Source organism: Myodes glareolus, chromosome 1, assembly GCF_982192425.1.
Source record: "Myodes glareolus chromosome 1, mMyoGla1.1, whole genome shotgun sequence".
Taxonomy (NCBI): Eukaryota; Metazoa; Chordata; class Mammalia; order Rodentia; family Cricetidae; genus Myodes; species Myodes glareolus.
This window is the reverse complement of record NC_142026.1, coordinates 17,341,990-17,358,525: the sequence shown is the minus strand read 5'-3', so window position 1 is coordinate 17,358,525 and position 16,536 is coordinate 17,341,990. Positions and strand designations below refer to the sequence as shown.

At 50.4% G+C, this 16,536-nt stretch overlaps 1 protein-coding gene across 1 annotated transcript; it reads right to left on the bottom strand.

The window, feature by feature from the left end:
• Positions 1-5,850: 5,850 nt before the first annotated feature.
• On the bottom strand, positions 5,851-7,262 carry Cdk5r2 (cyclin dependent kinase 5 regulatory subunit 2). Its single transcript, XM_085698106.2, has one exon. It carries the CDS (start codon positions 7,106-7,108, stop codon positions 6,002-6,004), a length of 1,107 nt encoding a protein of 368 aa, XP_085554232.1. The 5' UTR covers positions 7,109-7,262; the 3' UTR covers positions 5,851-6,001.
• Positions 7,263-16,536: the final 9,274 nt, after the last annotated feature.

The window sequence follows — 16,536 nt, the reverse complement described above, 5'->3', positions numbered from 1 at the left end:
TTTTGTTTGAATTGCATTATTTTATGCGTATGGGTGTTATGCCTGCAGGTATGTCTATGTGCATGCAGTGCCAGAAGCCAGAAGAGGGCATCAGATCTCCTGGGACTGGAGTTACAAGGCTTGTGAGCTGCCATGTAGGTGCTGAGGATCCAACTCCAGTCCTTTGGATGAGCAACCAGTGGTTTTTAACTCATGAGCTATTGGTACAGTCCTATTTATTTGTGGATGTTTGAGGCATGGTTTTGCTACAGCCTAGGCCCACCTTAAACTCATGATCCTTCTGTCCCAGCTTCAAGAAATCACAGTTGTGTAAGCCATGTCCACCTAACTCATTCTTTTTAACTGAATAGTGTAAACTTCATGAGATGTCAAAATCTACTTAGCTCTGACTAAGTACTGGTGGATATTTAAATCAAATCCAACTTTTCTCTTTCCAAGCCATAATAAAGTTTAAAAAAATCACTGTCTTATCTCTGCATCTCTTCAAGTATTTCTCTAGCACCAATTCTACAGGTTGGAACTTCTGGGTGTGAAGTCTGGATATTTACAATATTACTAGATATTCTTAAATTACCTCCTTATCTAAAGCTGTATGGCATTTTTTCTTTAACTTTTTGACCACATTCAGATGTACTTTGAGGGTAAAGAATGAGAAAGGATTGACTTCTTTCTCCCCTTCATCTTATTGATCACCCAGTTGTAAACAAATCATTCACTGACTCTCCTAGTTTCTCCCAATGAATTCTTTTTTTAAAAAAATATTTATTTATTTATTATGTATACATAATTCTGTGTCTGTGTGTATGCCTGCAGGCCAGAAGAGGGCTCCAGACCTCATTACAGATGGTTGTGAGGGAATTGAACTCAGGACCTTTGGAAGAGCAGGCAATGCTCTTAACCACTGAACCATCTCTCCAGCCTCTCCCAATGAATTCTAAATGTTGCTTTCGCCCTGCACTGGATCCCCAGCATGACATAATTTATCTTTGGACTATCTTTTTTCCTCTACTCTATTGTCTGTTCGTGTGCCAATACCTTATACTTTAGTAATCTCTCTGTACTCTCTTCCTCCCAGTGCCGTGTACTTTAGTAAGCCCTCTGTACTCTCTTCCTCCCGGTCCCTGATAGGCTGTCCTTGAACTGGTGGTGTTTCTGCTGTGGCCTCCAAGGTGCTGGGATCACAGGCACGCCATGGCTGATTTCATTCCCTCTTCTTAGGGTTTCCTTGATAACGTGTGGTTTCTCTGGGATAATATGTGAATGAGTTTGATTATTTTTTTAATATTTATTTATTATGTATACAATATTCCTGAAGGCCAGAAGAGGGCACCAGACCTCATTACAGATGGTTGTGAGCCACCACCATGTGGTTGCTGGGAATTGAACTCAGGACCTTTGGAAGAGCAGGCAATGCTCTTAACTGCTGAGCCATCTCTCCAGTCCCGAGTTTGATTATTTTTGAGTTGAGGGTCTCACTATGTTATGCAGGCTGAGCTGGTCCTCTAGGCTCAGAGAATCTTCCAACCTCGGCCTCCCAAATAACTGTAAACCTCCATACTGTTCTACCCTTCTCCCCCCGCCCCTTGGTGGAATATCAAGCAAGAAGTGTGCTTTGTAAGGAGAATTTATTTCTGTGTTTATATTTTCATCATTACTCTTCCTGACTTTTAGGTTGCCATACATAAAATATATAGAAAGACTAGTTTTAAAGTTTGTGGTCCTTAAGCTAAACATTAACCACAGACCACTAAGAGGCCTGAAGAAATGGCAATGGCACTTTAAGAGAAGTCAATAATTATTATGGGCAATATCTCCAAGCAGAAAGAGATCTTAAGGGCAGCAGACTGCCCAGGAGACAAGCTTGGGGTGGGGAGTGGAAAAGATGAGGCAGTGGTTAAGTGCTGTTCTAGAGGCCACTCACAGCAATTATCGACAGTTACATATAACGGAGTGAAGAACACTACTCAAAGCTAGGTATGGTGGTACCTGCCTGTAACTCAGGAGGCAAAGACAATCAGGAGTGCCTCAAGTTCAGGGCTAGCCTGGTCTACACAGAGTTCCCGGGTAGTCCTGGCTGCATAGTAAGACCCCAAACGGTAGGAAGAGAGAACGCCATTTTAAAAGGGGTGCTTAAAGAAGGGACCACTTTAAGGATCCCTATCCATCGCTTCTAGCTAGCCCTGATATTCTGTTGGTCTGACTGGGATGGGAACATTGTTTTGGGAAACTTCCTGGCAGAACTTTTCCAGAAGTACACATCTGAATGCCTGAGGCAGAGTACCAGCGTGCAGAGGCCATGGGATACCCTCCTGGATACTGCCAGGCACTCTGGTTGCTGGGCACCCTGGCTGGCAGGCAAAGGGGTTTCCATGACAACCACCCTCCCATATCTGAACGTTTATTTATTTATTTATATTTTTACATTTCTCTTCTTCCAATAAGTACTAAGGTATTCTGGGGACAGGCAAGCATGACTCTCAGGACAGAATGCCCTTTGCTTCAGCAAGGGCGGCACGGAAGGGGAGAGCACACGTATGTATATAATATAATTGAAGGAGCCTTCACCACTATAAATGCATTCATGTCTGCTTGAAGTAAAATATACGCCTTTGGCTGTGTACTGATGTATACGTGGTGCAAAGCGGTGCGTCTCTTGTTAGCCACCTATTTCATTTCTCAAGGCTCGCCACTCTTCCCAGGCCGCGTGCCTTGGTCCTTTGCAAGAGGAAGTGCTGAGTCATGGCTCCAGTTGGGTTTCCGTCTCCAAACCTCCATTTCCATTAGTCTGAGCTCTCCAGAGAGTTTTAGATCCTCTTCACCAACCTGGATGCGCCCCCCTCCCCCCAACTTCAATCTCTGGCAAGAAAGATAAGGCTCTTTGCTCTTCTCCTCCCTCATTTACAGTTCGCCTTTAGGCTTCTCAGAGACTACTGTGGGCGCTTCTTCCTATTGCCCTCCACCCAGAGAAAACAGGACTCTGAGCAAATGTAACCCGGAAGGCTCATTATTCCTTGCAGTCCAGCTGATCAACTCCCAGAACCCCACCCCCAGTTCTAATCGGATTATGGCAGTATCTCTGGCTTTGGGACCTAGCAAATTGACACTCCTCACTGACGATTTTTTTTTTCGCCTTCTCATCTGAGTTCTTCAGTGCTAGACCATAGGTTCCAAGAGGCACATGAGGGCGTGTATGTGTGAGCGCACGCGCGTGGTGCCGTTGCGAGTAGAAAGAACTCATGTATATGAGTTCGGGGCAGTATCTTAAGCCTCCCAAGGGCAAGATTTTTAAGGCTCTCCATCAGCTTTCGGGTCTCTTCCTCATCTCGTTTAGGCTACTCTAACTCTGAAATTCCAATCAAGTAGCTAGTCTCAGTAATTAGTTCCAAATTAGGAAAAGCAGGATGCTTTCCCTACCCAAAGGTAGGAGAGTGGAAAGGTGGCCCCGCCCGCTCAGTCTGGTTACCATAGCGACAGCCGCGAAGTGACCCTAGTGATCCTCCTTCCCTCCTCCCAAATCCGGAGAGATGACGGCACCGCGTTGACTGCGCCAAATTCCAACCAATAGGCGTCTGCTCCCGCCTTCTCTTCCGCTAGCTCCCCCCTCTCTTCTCCCCCCCCCCCCCCGCCCGCCCCGAGAACTCGATTCACAAATCTGGACCGAGGATTTCCGCCTCCAGGCCGGGTACTTGGGCTATGGGTACAGGCCAGGTGAAAGCCAAGTCCGGTCCTCTGAGGAGGGCAAGGGGGAGGCAACATTCCTGGGTTCTTGGGACAGACTTCTGTAACTTGCCGCCAGAATAGCTTACACCCCACTCTTAAATTATTCAGAAGATCTAGCTGAGGCTGAGTCCCTCTCTCTTGCGCATAGTGCAAGCCCCCACCCTGCACGAACGCACTCTTCAGCACCACGGACAGCGAGCCCGAGGCCCTTTTTTTTTTTTTTTTTTTTTTTTTTTCCGGTGGCCCCTCCCGGAACTCTTTATGGATCTCCAAGGCCTCAGTGGCGATCGCGTTCGTTCGCAACCGCAAACGTTCTGCCAGAAATCAGTCCTCCTAAAGCGGACGCAACACTGAATGTGCTGTTTCGCTGTGTAACTAAGAAGGCAATCGAGGAGACTAAGCAGGGATTTGTAGCCAAATGGCTTATTTCCTCCTTTCTTTCCATTCGGAATGGCTTTCGTCTTCCTTTTTGTTTCTGCCTATATGTGCACTGTTCTGGGGGTCAAGGGTCAAGGTCTGAGTCTCCAGCAAGGATGGGTCTCCAAAGACTACTCTGGCTAGGCGTGTGTCCAAAGCAGCCTCAGTGCAATTCCGTAGTGATTGGTTACATAGGGTTGGTATTCAGTTCCCAAATGAGAGAGGGAGGTACAGGCTTAGTCAGGCCTGCCTAGACTCCTGATCTAATATATGGTAGGAAGAATGAGGGAGGAAAAAATCAGTTATCGTGGCCAGCCACTTCTGTCTCAGGGGTCACCTCATAGAAGGGGAATGACTTCTGCTGTCCTTACCATTTGGTTTGTCCGTAAGTAGCCTGAGCATTAATAAGGAGCTACAGCAGACAAGATGGAGGTCAGGATGGGGAGGTGGATTCAGCCTCAACCCTTGGCTTAATACGTTTCACTCTAAAATGAAAGCCAGTGGGGGCATGTAGCAGGTTGCAGTTTTCAGGGACTTGACTTTCCCCTCTAGACCCCCATTTCTCACGCTCTTATCCTGCCCCTGAGTTTCACCCCTACTCCCGTTCATTTCCACCCTCCATGGACCCAAAGAAAGGCCGGCGCAAAACCATCTGTAGGCGCTTCCAGCGCTTTATAGTTCTCTCCAGGACAAACGGACAGACAGATAGTGCGGCCCGCGCCGTCGGCCCGCATCATTGGCACCTTGGACACGGCCCCAGGCCCAACCCAGTTCCTGGTACTCTCCCAGGAGGATTCCGGTCCCGCCCAGCTCAGCACCTCGGACAATTCCCGGCCCAGCCCCCTCCCCACCCACCCTCCCTCCTAAAACAGCGAAATAAATTAAAGTGTGGGGAGGGGATATAACAAGAAATCTAAGGTTAAGGAAGAGGGCGCCCCTCCCCCAGGGTAAGAAGAGGTTTCTTTCTCTTTCTATCCATCCACAGAGAAGACACCACCGCTGCAAGCGAGGTACTCTACCAGGTTAGATCTTGCCCTCAAATCTCAGCCTCCTGAGTGAAGGCATCAGCCTTTCCCCCCTTAACTCCCAGCATGCAACACGTTGGAAAGGTGGGGAGAGACTGTGGGGGTGAGGGAAAAGACCACCCTGATCTTTGCCTGGGCACCTGGGACTGCAGATTCTTGTCTCATTTCAGTCCATCCAAATAAAAAACTAAGGGTCTTTTTGATCTGGGGAGAGGAGTGCAGAATCTGGGGGCGGGGGTTGGGGGGATGCAGGATGACTCAAGTAGAGAGGCAAGACAAACAGGGGAGAAGGTGGTGACACATGACAGGAGGAAGGAATAAGAACAAGAAGGATACATGGCAACACAGGTGCAGGAGAAGCAAGGGCAGGCAACAGGGTACCATCGGGCTCGGGGGTAAGGTGGGGAAGGGGAAAGCCCAGGGAAATCAATGAAAAGGCAGGGAGAAGGAGGCAGCAGAGAGAAGGAAGGATGAAGTAACAGAAAGGTGAGGAACTGGCAAAACCCAGGGTGATGAACTTAGAGATGGCCACAGCAGGGAAGAGAGGAAGACCCGGGCAGAAATGGAAAGATGGAGGCGCAGACAGACTAAAAGGGTGAACGAAGTTGGGGGTGCCCTTCCCGCGATCATCCCCCACGCCCACCCCACGCCCAGCAAATCCAGACACCGCGGCCTCTGGCGTCCTAGCCTCCACCTTCCCCTGCGGGGCAGGGGTGGCTCCTCCTCGGCCCAGCCTGGGCATAGAGCGGCGATAATAGCGGCGGAGGCTTGATGGTCCCGGGGGTTCCGGGTGTGTGTGAGGGGCTGGGGCGGGGGGCGGGCGCGGCCCCTGGGAATCCCTAGCGGTCCAAGTTCATAGTCCAATGCTTGGTTCCGGCCGCGCAGCTGTCCCTGGCGGTCGAGGAAGAGGTGGTGGACGCGCCTCCGCTCGGTGGACCCCCGGTGCCTGCCGCGGCCTCGCCCTCGTTCTTGAGGTCTTGAAAGACTTGCGTGAAGAAGTGGGGGTCGGCGTTGAGCCTTAGCATCTGCGGGCTGAGCCGCTGGATGAGACGCAGGCAGCGCTGCCAGAAGCGCTCCTTGTCGGGCTCCACGAGGAAGGGCTTGAGCGGATAAGAGATCTCGTTGCCCATATAGGAGTAGGCGAGGTAGAGGCAGGTGAGGAAGGCGGCCTGCAGTTCGGCGGCCGACGCCAGCTCGTCCCCGCGCAGCGACTCGCGGCACAGCAGGTATACGAACACCAGGTTGGCGGGCGTAATGAAGGCCTGGTCTTGCCAGCCCTGCAGCAGCAGCGAGCGGTCCACGCCGCGGAACCAGCCCACCAGCTCGCCGGGGCTCAGCTCCTTGAGGCGGTAGCAGCGTCGGCACACGAAATCGCCGAGGCAGCGCAGCAGCTCGCCCGTGGACGCCTGCACGATGACCCGCCGCGGCGAGCCTCCGGGCGCCGGCGGAGCCGCCTGCGGGGCTGGAGGTGGCGGCGGCGGCGGCTTTCCCCCGCCTGAGCCTGGTGGCGGGGCGGCCGCGCTGCCCCCCGACGGGGGCTCGCAGGTGGCAGCGGCCGCGGGCACCGTAGGCACAGGCACGGCCAGGGGCTTGGCGGTTCCGCCACCGTCGGGGGCGTCGCGGCCCTTGCGGAGAAGGTTCTCGCGGTTGCGCTGCTGGACCAAAGGGTCGGGACCAGTGGACGCTGGCTTGGGCGTCACCTTTTTGCTGCCTTTCTTCTTCTTGGCCGAGGCTGCCACCAGGCGCTTCCAGGTGAGCGCCGAGATGAGCACGGACGGCCTTTTGAGCCGGCTCTCGCCTTTGCCACCCTTGCCCGCCGGTGGCGCGCCGTAGCCCCCCAGCGCCTCGTCCCCCGCGGGCGGCGCCTTCTTTTTCTCCTCCGGCAGCCCTCCCGGCCTCCGGCCCTTGGCCGAGGAAGCAGGGGAAAGCGACAGCACCGTGCCCATCCTGCAGAGCGGGGCCGGCGCCCGGGCCCCGGCGGGAACCGCGGGCGGCGCCGCTGCTGCTGCAGCCCCGGGGGACCCGGCGGTGGGGGGCCTAGCCCCGGCCCCGGCGCGCGGACGGGCGGGGGAAGGAGCCGCTCTGCTGCGCCGCGGCGGCTGCTCTGAGCCGAAGCTGCGCCAGCTGCAGAGTCAGCCCCACCCCTTGGGCCCCTTCTTTCGCCACGCCGCGCCCGCCTCACGCAGCCAATCCTCACTCAAGATGTTTTTGATCGGCAGTTTTTCTGACCAATGGAATACCGCATGTTAATCTAAAGTCCCGCCTTACCCACCACCCGGAGTCTTCGGTCCCTTACCTTTACCCAAAAGGGGAAAGGGGAAAATGAGGAAAGAGGAAAGGGGAGGGGGGGGTGTGATTCTGGGGTCTCTTTCTCTGCCTGAGCGGTGCGGGGGCGGCGGGGGGATTGAAATGAGATGGAAATAGCTGTTTCCATCTCTTCCTCCAGGTCCTAAGACCGTGGGTCTGAATGTGTTTTGATACACTGGGTCCAAGCCGCAGTACAGAAGCCATGGGAACAGCCTTCCATTTGCCCACCTTTGAGTTTGTTTATTAGGCAATATGGCTGTGAGTGCCCTCGTCGAGACACCCCAGCCGTACCTGCTGGCTTCTCCAATCTGGACGTCCAGTTACTTTCCTCTTCGTCGCCTCCCCATCCCCCAGCACATCCCTGCTCTGTGAGAGAATGCTAGTGGATGGGACTTTGAGCAATCCCACCCTTCCTCCTTTGCAAGAGAAGTCTTTGATTGGGGGGGGGGGGAGGCGGGAGCAGGGAGTCTCAAGATAAGTCCCTAATGCTTCTGTATGATTCCCTGCATCTGCTCCTGACCCCTGGATAGCTCCTTTTTGATTGGTTGTCCCACCAACATATTGATCTCACCCTGGGGTGGGTGATAGATGGTTGAACTCTAGGGACCTCTGGAAACTGGATCAGTTGATGACCGCAGGCTAGGACAGCAAATGGGGCCTTCTGTGTGGTAATAGGCCCAGGAGGGTTGGCTCAACTTCCAGCCAAGACCTGGGTCCAAGTTGAGGTGGATTTAATCATTAAACAGCGTTGTTCTGCTCAGGTCCCAGCTGAGCCCATTCCCAGATGCTAGCTAGCTGCTAGACCGGGTCCTGCCGATTTCTCCGGATCCTCCCATCCTCTCCACAGTGCCCATAGGCTTTTGTCCTAGACTTTGGACTCTTTCAGCCTTATCTGCAGGTTGTGAGCACCCCTTGTGGACCTGTTCAGTGTACCTTGTAGGACCCTTCTCTCCCAGCCATGCTGTGGATTCCACGCCAGGAGTCTCCCAGTTTCTTAGGTGTATCTTGGATACTGGCATGGGGATGGGTTTGGTGAACAAAGAAGTGCCTGCCTGTCGATTTCTCAGAATTGTTCTTGAATTTCTCTCTCTAAGGCGCATCAGGCCTGCCTCCATTTCCAGTAGGCCAGCACAGCACCAGAGACTCATTGCTGTCGGGATCAATGTGTATCCGCGGTCCTCTCTCTGTGCGTGTTTCCTTATAGAGAGGCTGTTGCAGAGTCCCCTTGGCTTCAGCTTTTCCCTGAAAAAGTGGTTCTCACAACCACTGCTCAGCACGCCACCGCCCCCCCAGAAGCTGAGGCTGGCTTCCTCAAATCTCCCTTCACTACAACCATGGTCACATACAGACTTGGCTTCTTCCTTCTTTCCTTCCTTCCTTCCTTCCTTCCTTCCTTCCTTCCTTTCTCTATTGTTCACTGTGGAGGAGGTCCACATGCTTGTCACAGCACGTTTGGAGGTCAAAAGACAACTTTGGGGAGTCAGTTTTTGCCTCCCACTGTACAGATTGTGGGGACCAAACTCAGACCCTTAGGCTTGGCTGTAGTGATTTTGCCCGGCTCAGCCATCTCACCAGTCCCAATGCGCTCTTTCTCAGTGGGGTCTTTCTGTGCCCTGGAATCTGATCTTTATTCTCTTGTGGCCTTCGTTGCTCTGCCCAACCTCTCATTCTCTCCATAGCTATGGGGAAATGTTCCCTCTTTGTGGCTCCTATAACGGGCCCCCCTTACTCCTGCAAGGCCTTCTGAGTCAGCCTTTATTTGACACCCAAGGAACAGTTGGCTCACTTAGTATTTAAGGACAGGCCCCACTGAGACTGAGCTGTGCTGGCTGAAACATAGCATGTGGATCTGAACGGCACGTGGGTCCTAGCTCCCAGCAGTCTCTCATTGACACGGGGACTGTTGCTGGTACCATTTAGGACAAGGGCTCTGCACCACGGATGTCACATGTTGGTATCCCTACTCCAGGTCCAGCTGTGGCCGTCTGTTATCCTGTTTGTCAGAATCAAGAACTCTTTCTTGTTTCAGGGTCACCAGATCATGTGCTTCTGAGACTCTCATATCCCTTACCCCATCTGAAACTCTCTTTCTGGCTTGCAGGCACTCCTCTTTCCTGCCCTGACTATCCTCCAGGGTCGCTGAGCACGTGATATGGTCCATAACACTCTCTCAGGATACCATATTGCCATCTATCAAGCTCTTGAACTCCCATCTCCTGCAGGAAGCTTTTCTGAACTGATTGAAAGAGTAAGCTAGAGGCAATAAGGCGTGAAAGAGAAGCACATTACACAGGGTGGAGGTCCAGCGGGAGAAAGATAGTGGAACCAGAGAGACTTCATAGAGGAGGGAGATTTTAGAGAAGGTCAATGACTTTCTTGCCACATCTGTAACTGTTGTCCTGGTTGGATTATGCTTAGAGCCTATGTAGGATTCATTAATTGTGTTAGTTTCTGGATGTTGTTTCTCATCTGACCATTTCCTGTATGGCCTCTGGAACCATGCTGAGAGCAGGCTCCCTGGTTGGCTCTAACACTCTTCAGATGCCAAGGCTATGGCAGCGGGTCCAGACCAGACCAGGAGTTACGAGGTCCAGGACTTATTGATGAAGGTCCCCACCAATTTACCTTAGAAAAGCCCCTCACTCCCCTCCCTGGGCAGGTGAGCTAGGAATGTCTCCAAGCCATGCAATGCAAACTCCTTATCCATTTAGCTAACCTTCCCTTCTCCCTCTCTCAGGATTTAGTCTAAAAGACAGGAGCTGGGAGGTACAGCCCAGAGCGTGCTATTTACATGACCTTGGAGAAGTCATTCTGTCTCTCTGAGCCTCTGATTCTTCATGATAAAATTCGGGGATTCGGCATGTTTTACTTTTATTATCAGATAAGAAATCGCTATTAGAAGAATAAGATAGTATTTTAGGAATCGCACAGAAAGAGTTCCGACAGCTTCTTCAATCCTACAGCTCTGATTCCGAATCAAATGCAGCCTAAGAATCTGCTTGTCTCTCTAGCTCCAGCTTCCCCCTAATCTGTTTCTGTCTGCTGGGCTCAGGCTTTGTGTGCACAGCATCCATGTGAGGCCTGTGTGTCTGCAGTTCAGCCTGGGAGACAAGGCAAGAGGAGCTGGAGCTATTAGCAATGCAAATTATCCCTCTGTCCCTAGGAGCTCTACCGGAGACCCTGGAAGGGAGGCTAGCACAGGAAAGGAGGCCCAAGCCGCGGGAGATTCAGGGTCTCCCCAGTAAACATCAAACCCGGAGATCCCAGACCCCACGTGTTGTGCCCACACATCTTTGAAGGTCTCTTACAAGGAGGCTTGCACAGGTTCTTAAAACAGGCAGGGTGGAGATGCAGCCTAGGCATCTGAATGCTTGGAGCCTGCTGCCCCCAGCTCCCATAAGATCCTTCAGCTCCACTCAGGCTCTCTGATCCTGAGGTGTGCTGAGAGAAGGTGAACCAGCCTAGTCCTCCCTCCTCCTGCCCTCCCTCTCTCCCTCCCTCTCTTAAGGGCTTACCTCAGGAGACCTGAGTTGTCAAGGTTCAAAGCCGTAGGGAGGTGAACCCCTCCTAAACTAACAAAGCAGAGTGAGAGGGGGCATGCCTGGGGAGGACAGGAAATGACAGGAGAGGGGTGCTAGCTGCCAGGAGCTCCCCATTCTCACCTCTGTCCTTCATAGAAGGCTGGTAGAAGGACTTGATTAAGGAGCCCACACAAAGGTCTCTTAACATGGGGAATAGAATTGAGAACATGGAAAAGGAATGCAGTGCTCTGGGGTAGAGAAAGGACCAATGCTGAGCTAGTGGAGGATGCAGAGAGGGAACAGAAAAGAGTGCAGGTAAGTGTAAGCTCCATTGCCCTGCCATGAACTCCGGTCTTTCCGTGATGGAAGAGGGAGTCACGTCCTCCTCCTTATTACCTACGCTGGCCTCTCTCATTCTCATCCCCATTGCTAACCCCCACCGCCTGGTTCCTGTCTTGACCTTCCCTCGGCTTCCTAGTCTTCAAAGCTCTACCCAGCAATTTTCTCTTAGTTCACCTCCTGCCTCCAACCAAGCCCCTTCTTAGCCTTCCCTCCTTTGCCTTGCACCCCAAGCATCCCCCCCCCCACTCAATCTCCTCGCTGCTCCCAGGATAGCACTACAGATGCATGAGCAGATCAAGAAGGGCGGGGGTGGTGGCTGTTGCTCGGCTGAGAGGCTGAGATATTCTTAGCCTGTCTGGGGGCTGGAGCTGGAATCGGCGTTTCCATCTCAACCAGGCAGGTGGCTGCTAGAAGCTGCCTCTGCGGCTGGATCTTCCTCCAGGGCAGCGCCCCTTACCTTCCCCCTATTCCACTCACCGAGAGCAGCCCCTCAGAGAAGCCTACCTTCCCATCCCTGTGTCCTCAGCCAGGAGGCTCCCAGCGAGATGCACAAGTCCCACTTCTAAGGACTCTTAGGGGGAAATGAGGGACCTTGAGAATGGTCCAGATGCATCCCAGAGCCGCACACAGATTTCTTAGTGCTCTCAAGTCCACTTCTGCTCCACAACAGTCCCTGGAGGGAGTTTGGTCTCTTTCTTACCTTGGTTTACAGGTATCCCTCCTGACATGGACTGACCTCTGGGGTCCAGGGTACTTATGATACCGAATAAGAGACACACTGGTCAGACTTCTCCTTTAGGAAAGTGAGCAGCGAAGAAGAAACCTAACTGATTCCTTCACAAATAGCTCAGAAATTGTCCTCTTAAAGGAGGCAGAGACTCCTATGAGTTTCAGACTCACTTGGGTCTGCGTTCTAATCCAGCCCTCCACTTAGGCGCTACAACCTCCAGAAATTGTCTTAATTCCTTTGAGATTTATAAAATATCATCAAGGGCTATTGTAAATTTTCATCCTTTTTGTTTGATTTTTTTTTTTTTTTTTTTTTTTTTTTTAGACAGGGTCTCACTTTGCAGCCCTGGCTGGCCTGGAACTTAAAAGTACATAGACCAAGTGGGCCTCAAACTCACAGAGAGCCACCTGCCTCTGCCTCCTGCGCGCTTGGGTTAGAAGTGTGCCCCCACACACCCAGCCATGCTATCTTGTAAAGCTCTACAATGCATGTGAATTACATGTGCTTGGTGTTCAAAAGTGTTATATATGTTATATGACCTCTATTTCATAGACCAGAAAAAGTCTGCCTAGCTCACATATGAGCACGTGTTTCTTCACTGTCATTTTTCTCTTATTTCCTTCTCTGTTAAAATGGTAGAGAGGACTGCACTATTGTTCTTATTTTTTGTTTGTTTCTGAAGCCAGATTATATGGCTGTAATTTCCTCTTAGCTAGTGCACTGACCGGCACCACATCTCAGACTTTTCTTGAGAGGTTGTTTGATTTGACTTGTGGGGTCATCGACTGTTGACAATTTGTCTGACCCTAGTAGCCTCGTCTGGTCCCACTGCGGCCCTTTAGCCCTATGAACCAGCTCTGTGCCGGGTACCACACTCGCCCTGTCTTCTATTTAGAAGTTGTTCTTCACATCCTACAGCCTCTCCAAAGATCTCCACACGCAGTCGAGAACCTGTTCTGCTTTCCAAGGGCTTGGAGCAAGATGTTCTGCAAACTTAAGAAAATTCGTGTGGATAGCAGACTACTTGAAACACTTGAGTCTATAAAGTATTGGGTACGTAACACAAACACACACACAAATAGGGTCCAGGCTACGGAAGAGGTACAACACGGACCACGGAGATTGAAAACATGGCAATAAATAGCCATGCACTGACCAGCACCCTGGGATCATTTGCAGAGGCCAGGCTTTAAAGACCGGCTAATCCTGCCCATCCCCCTCTTCCCTCAACTTTATAGCTAATCTAACTCCTGCGTGCCCTACATTCTCATATGCAGGAGTTCCAGCAGACTTTTAAGGAATCTCTAGTTCCCCCACTTGATGCTGGGCCCCCTTCAGGCCATAGTTTTCTTGTCTAATCTTAAGCAGGATGGGGATTTCTAAAAGTCAAGTCAGAGCTGAGCAACCCCCTGCCCACAGTAACAAAGGGCCTACTCCCTGAAGAAGGCATCAGTGAGTAGCTCACGTGGAGGGCCCTAATGGGCCTGCTAATTGCTTCAATACCTTGTCTGCATAAAAGTCATCTGTATTTGCCTCTTAATTTGTTCAGCATTAAAGGCAAGTGGGGAATGGGCTTTGAAGTAAGTTGTTAGTTTCCACTTTCCTCTTCCAAGTTCCAAAATAGGAAAATTCTTTCCCCACTTCCACCCAAGATAAGGTCTTATCATAAGCCCAAGATAATAGGGTTACTACCACTGTGACCAAAAGCAACTCGGGAGGAAAGGATTTATTTGGCTAACACTTCTACATTACAGTTCATTATCAAAGGAAGTCAGGACAGGAACTCAAACAAGGCAGGAACCTGCACCACAGAGGGGTGCTGCTTACTGGTTTGGTCCCCATGGCTTGCTCAGCTGGGTTTCTTATAGAACCCAGGACTCCCAGCCCACAGTTGGCACCACCCACATTGGCCTGGGCCCTCCCCCATCAAAGACTGATTAAGAAAGTGCCGTACAGGCTCAACTACTGCCTTATCTTATGGAGGCGTTTCCTCAGTTGAGGTTCCCGCCTCGCCGATGACACAAGTCTACCTGAAGTTGAGATAAAGCTAGCCAACTCGCTACCTCACTTTGCTAAGGACGATTTATTACTTATTTATTATTATTTTGAGATATGAGGATCAATTCCAGGATCTGGAAACACTCTACAACTGAGTTCATGACCCCGACTCGCAAGACAATCTTTCATGCTGACCTCCTTTGCTTGAAAGCACTCCTAACTTTATAAACTGGATATTTTCATTTACTTGTTTGCTTGCTTGCTTGCTTGCTTTCAAAAGAGGGTTCCTCTGTGTAGCTCTGGCTATCCTGGAACTCACTCTGTAGACCAGGCTGGCCTCGAACTCTGTCTCTGGGATCAAAGGCATGCACCACCACCTGGCTGAATTAAGGTTTTTAACGATACTGCCCAACAAAACGCCCTGAGGGAGGTGTGCAAAAATACGACTTTTCAGCTCCTCCTCCAGACTAGAGAAACATCATTTATCTAGGCTAGATCAAATATGGAAGCACTGAAGGAAAAGGCCGGGAGAGAGATGACTGTATTCCACCCATCTCTCTGGAGGGTACCATTACCGCCCCTGCTGACCATCAGGGTCAGCATATCCTAGCCTAAGATATGTGCCTTCAGGAAGTCACTTCTTCCAGATTCTCAACCCATGTGATTTACTGGAGATTAAACCCACCGAAACCCCAAAGGTTGAGTCCCGTCAAGTACCAAGCCACCTCCTATGCCCATCTTAATGGTTCCGGGTCCTGTCCAGTATCATATCTGTTTGGAATCTTCACTGGGTCCCAGTGACCCTTCCTCACACTAAAAGCTTTGGCACAGAAAAGCCATGTACAATATCCATCTTCCTTCTGGGCCATTGCCAAGTTGCACGCCAGAGGTGTCAGCTTCCCGTTCAAGTAAGTAATTTGATGCTTCCCCCGGCATAACACTTCTGAATCCCATGTACCTGCCAGCCAGCACCGGTTGTGGTCACAGAGAACCATTTGTTGTCCTTAGGGCTATTAGCACAGAGCCTCTGGGGGCAGGCTATGGGGGGTGGACTTGGGCTTGAAGCCACCCCAGAGTCCTCACCCAAGATTGCTCATCTGGTTTGCATCTGGGAAGTATCTGAGGGTTTCCATCAACACACAGCTACCTAGTTTCAACATGGGCCATATCTGTTTTTGTTTTATTTTAAACCTCACTCCACAGTTATTTACTTTGATGTGGTTTGTGGACTAGCCTACCATAGGTCAATAATTTCCTATCCAATCTCTGGAAGTCTATGGGTGGTTAGTTATGGTTGTAGTTTGAATCTTGGTTTTGTTGTTGAGAGGTTTTTATTTTTGTTTGTTTTTTTGTTTTTTCTTTTCTTTTTTTTTCTTTTTTTCTTTCTTTCTTTTTTTTTTTTTTTGAGACAGGCTTTCTCTGTGTAACAGTCCTGGTTGTCCTGGAACTTACTCTGTAGACCAGGCTACTTTGAACTCAGAGATCCACCTGGCTCTGCCTCCCAAGTGCTAGGTTTAAAGATGTGTGCCACGACCGCCAGGGTTAGATTGTATCTTAAATGTTCTCCTAAATCTGATGAGTTAAAAGCTTGGTTCACAGAATAGTGGTGTTAGAAAGTGGTGGAAGCATTAATTAGCAGGAACTAGTGAGATATCTTAACTCCCTGGAGACATTCTCGAAGACCATAAGGGACTACAGTCTTTCCATTTCTTTTGCTTTTCCACAGGGTGAGGTGATTGATTTTGCTGCAGCCATGATGTGTCACCACACATGAAACAAAACAAACAACCCAAAACCAGGCCAAACCTATCATGTATGAAAGCCTTAAAACTCTGATCCAAATAAATATTTTATAGTTTATCAGTTGACTATCTCAAGTCTTTGTTGCATTAACAGCAATTTGGTTAACACAAGCATCCATTCATATTTTTTTCCATTTTTCTACTCAGTCAATAAAATTTGAGTTTTAAGAAATGTTCATTTAGTAAATTAAAATTGGTTTATAAACTGATCCTATTGGTATGAAGGAGCTCTTTCTCTCTCTGTCTCTGTCTTTCTGTCTGTCTGTATCTCTCTCTCTGTGTATGTGTATATTGTCTTAGTAGATATCCTAAGCAAGAGCTCTACCACTAAACTATATCCTGAGTCCCCAATTTGTTATTATTTTTCCATGCATGTGCATGTGTGTAGTATATGTGCAAGGGTGTGTGTGTGTGTGTGTGTGTGTGTGTGTGTGTATGGTGTGTGCCTGTGGAAGCCAGAAGTCAATGTCAGGTGTTAGACTTCTGGCCAGAGAGCTCTGAGGATCTGTCTAGCTCCATGTGGTTTCCTCAGCACTTGGATTACAGGTGTGTACTATTTCCACACTCAGCCTTTTTAAGCTGGGGATCTGAGCAGCTACCTGCACTTGCATGGCAAGCACTTTACGACTGACCTTCAGTATTACTTCCTGTGAGGCTTCTGTACCTTTTCCAGG

Coding starts and splice junctions, on each gene's coding strand:
- Cdk5r2 (XM_085698106.2), bottom strand. CDS start 7,108: ATGGGCACGGTGCTGTCGCTTTCCCCTGCTTCCTCGGCCAAGGGCCGG.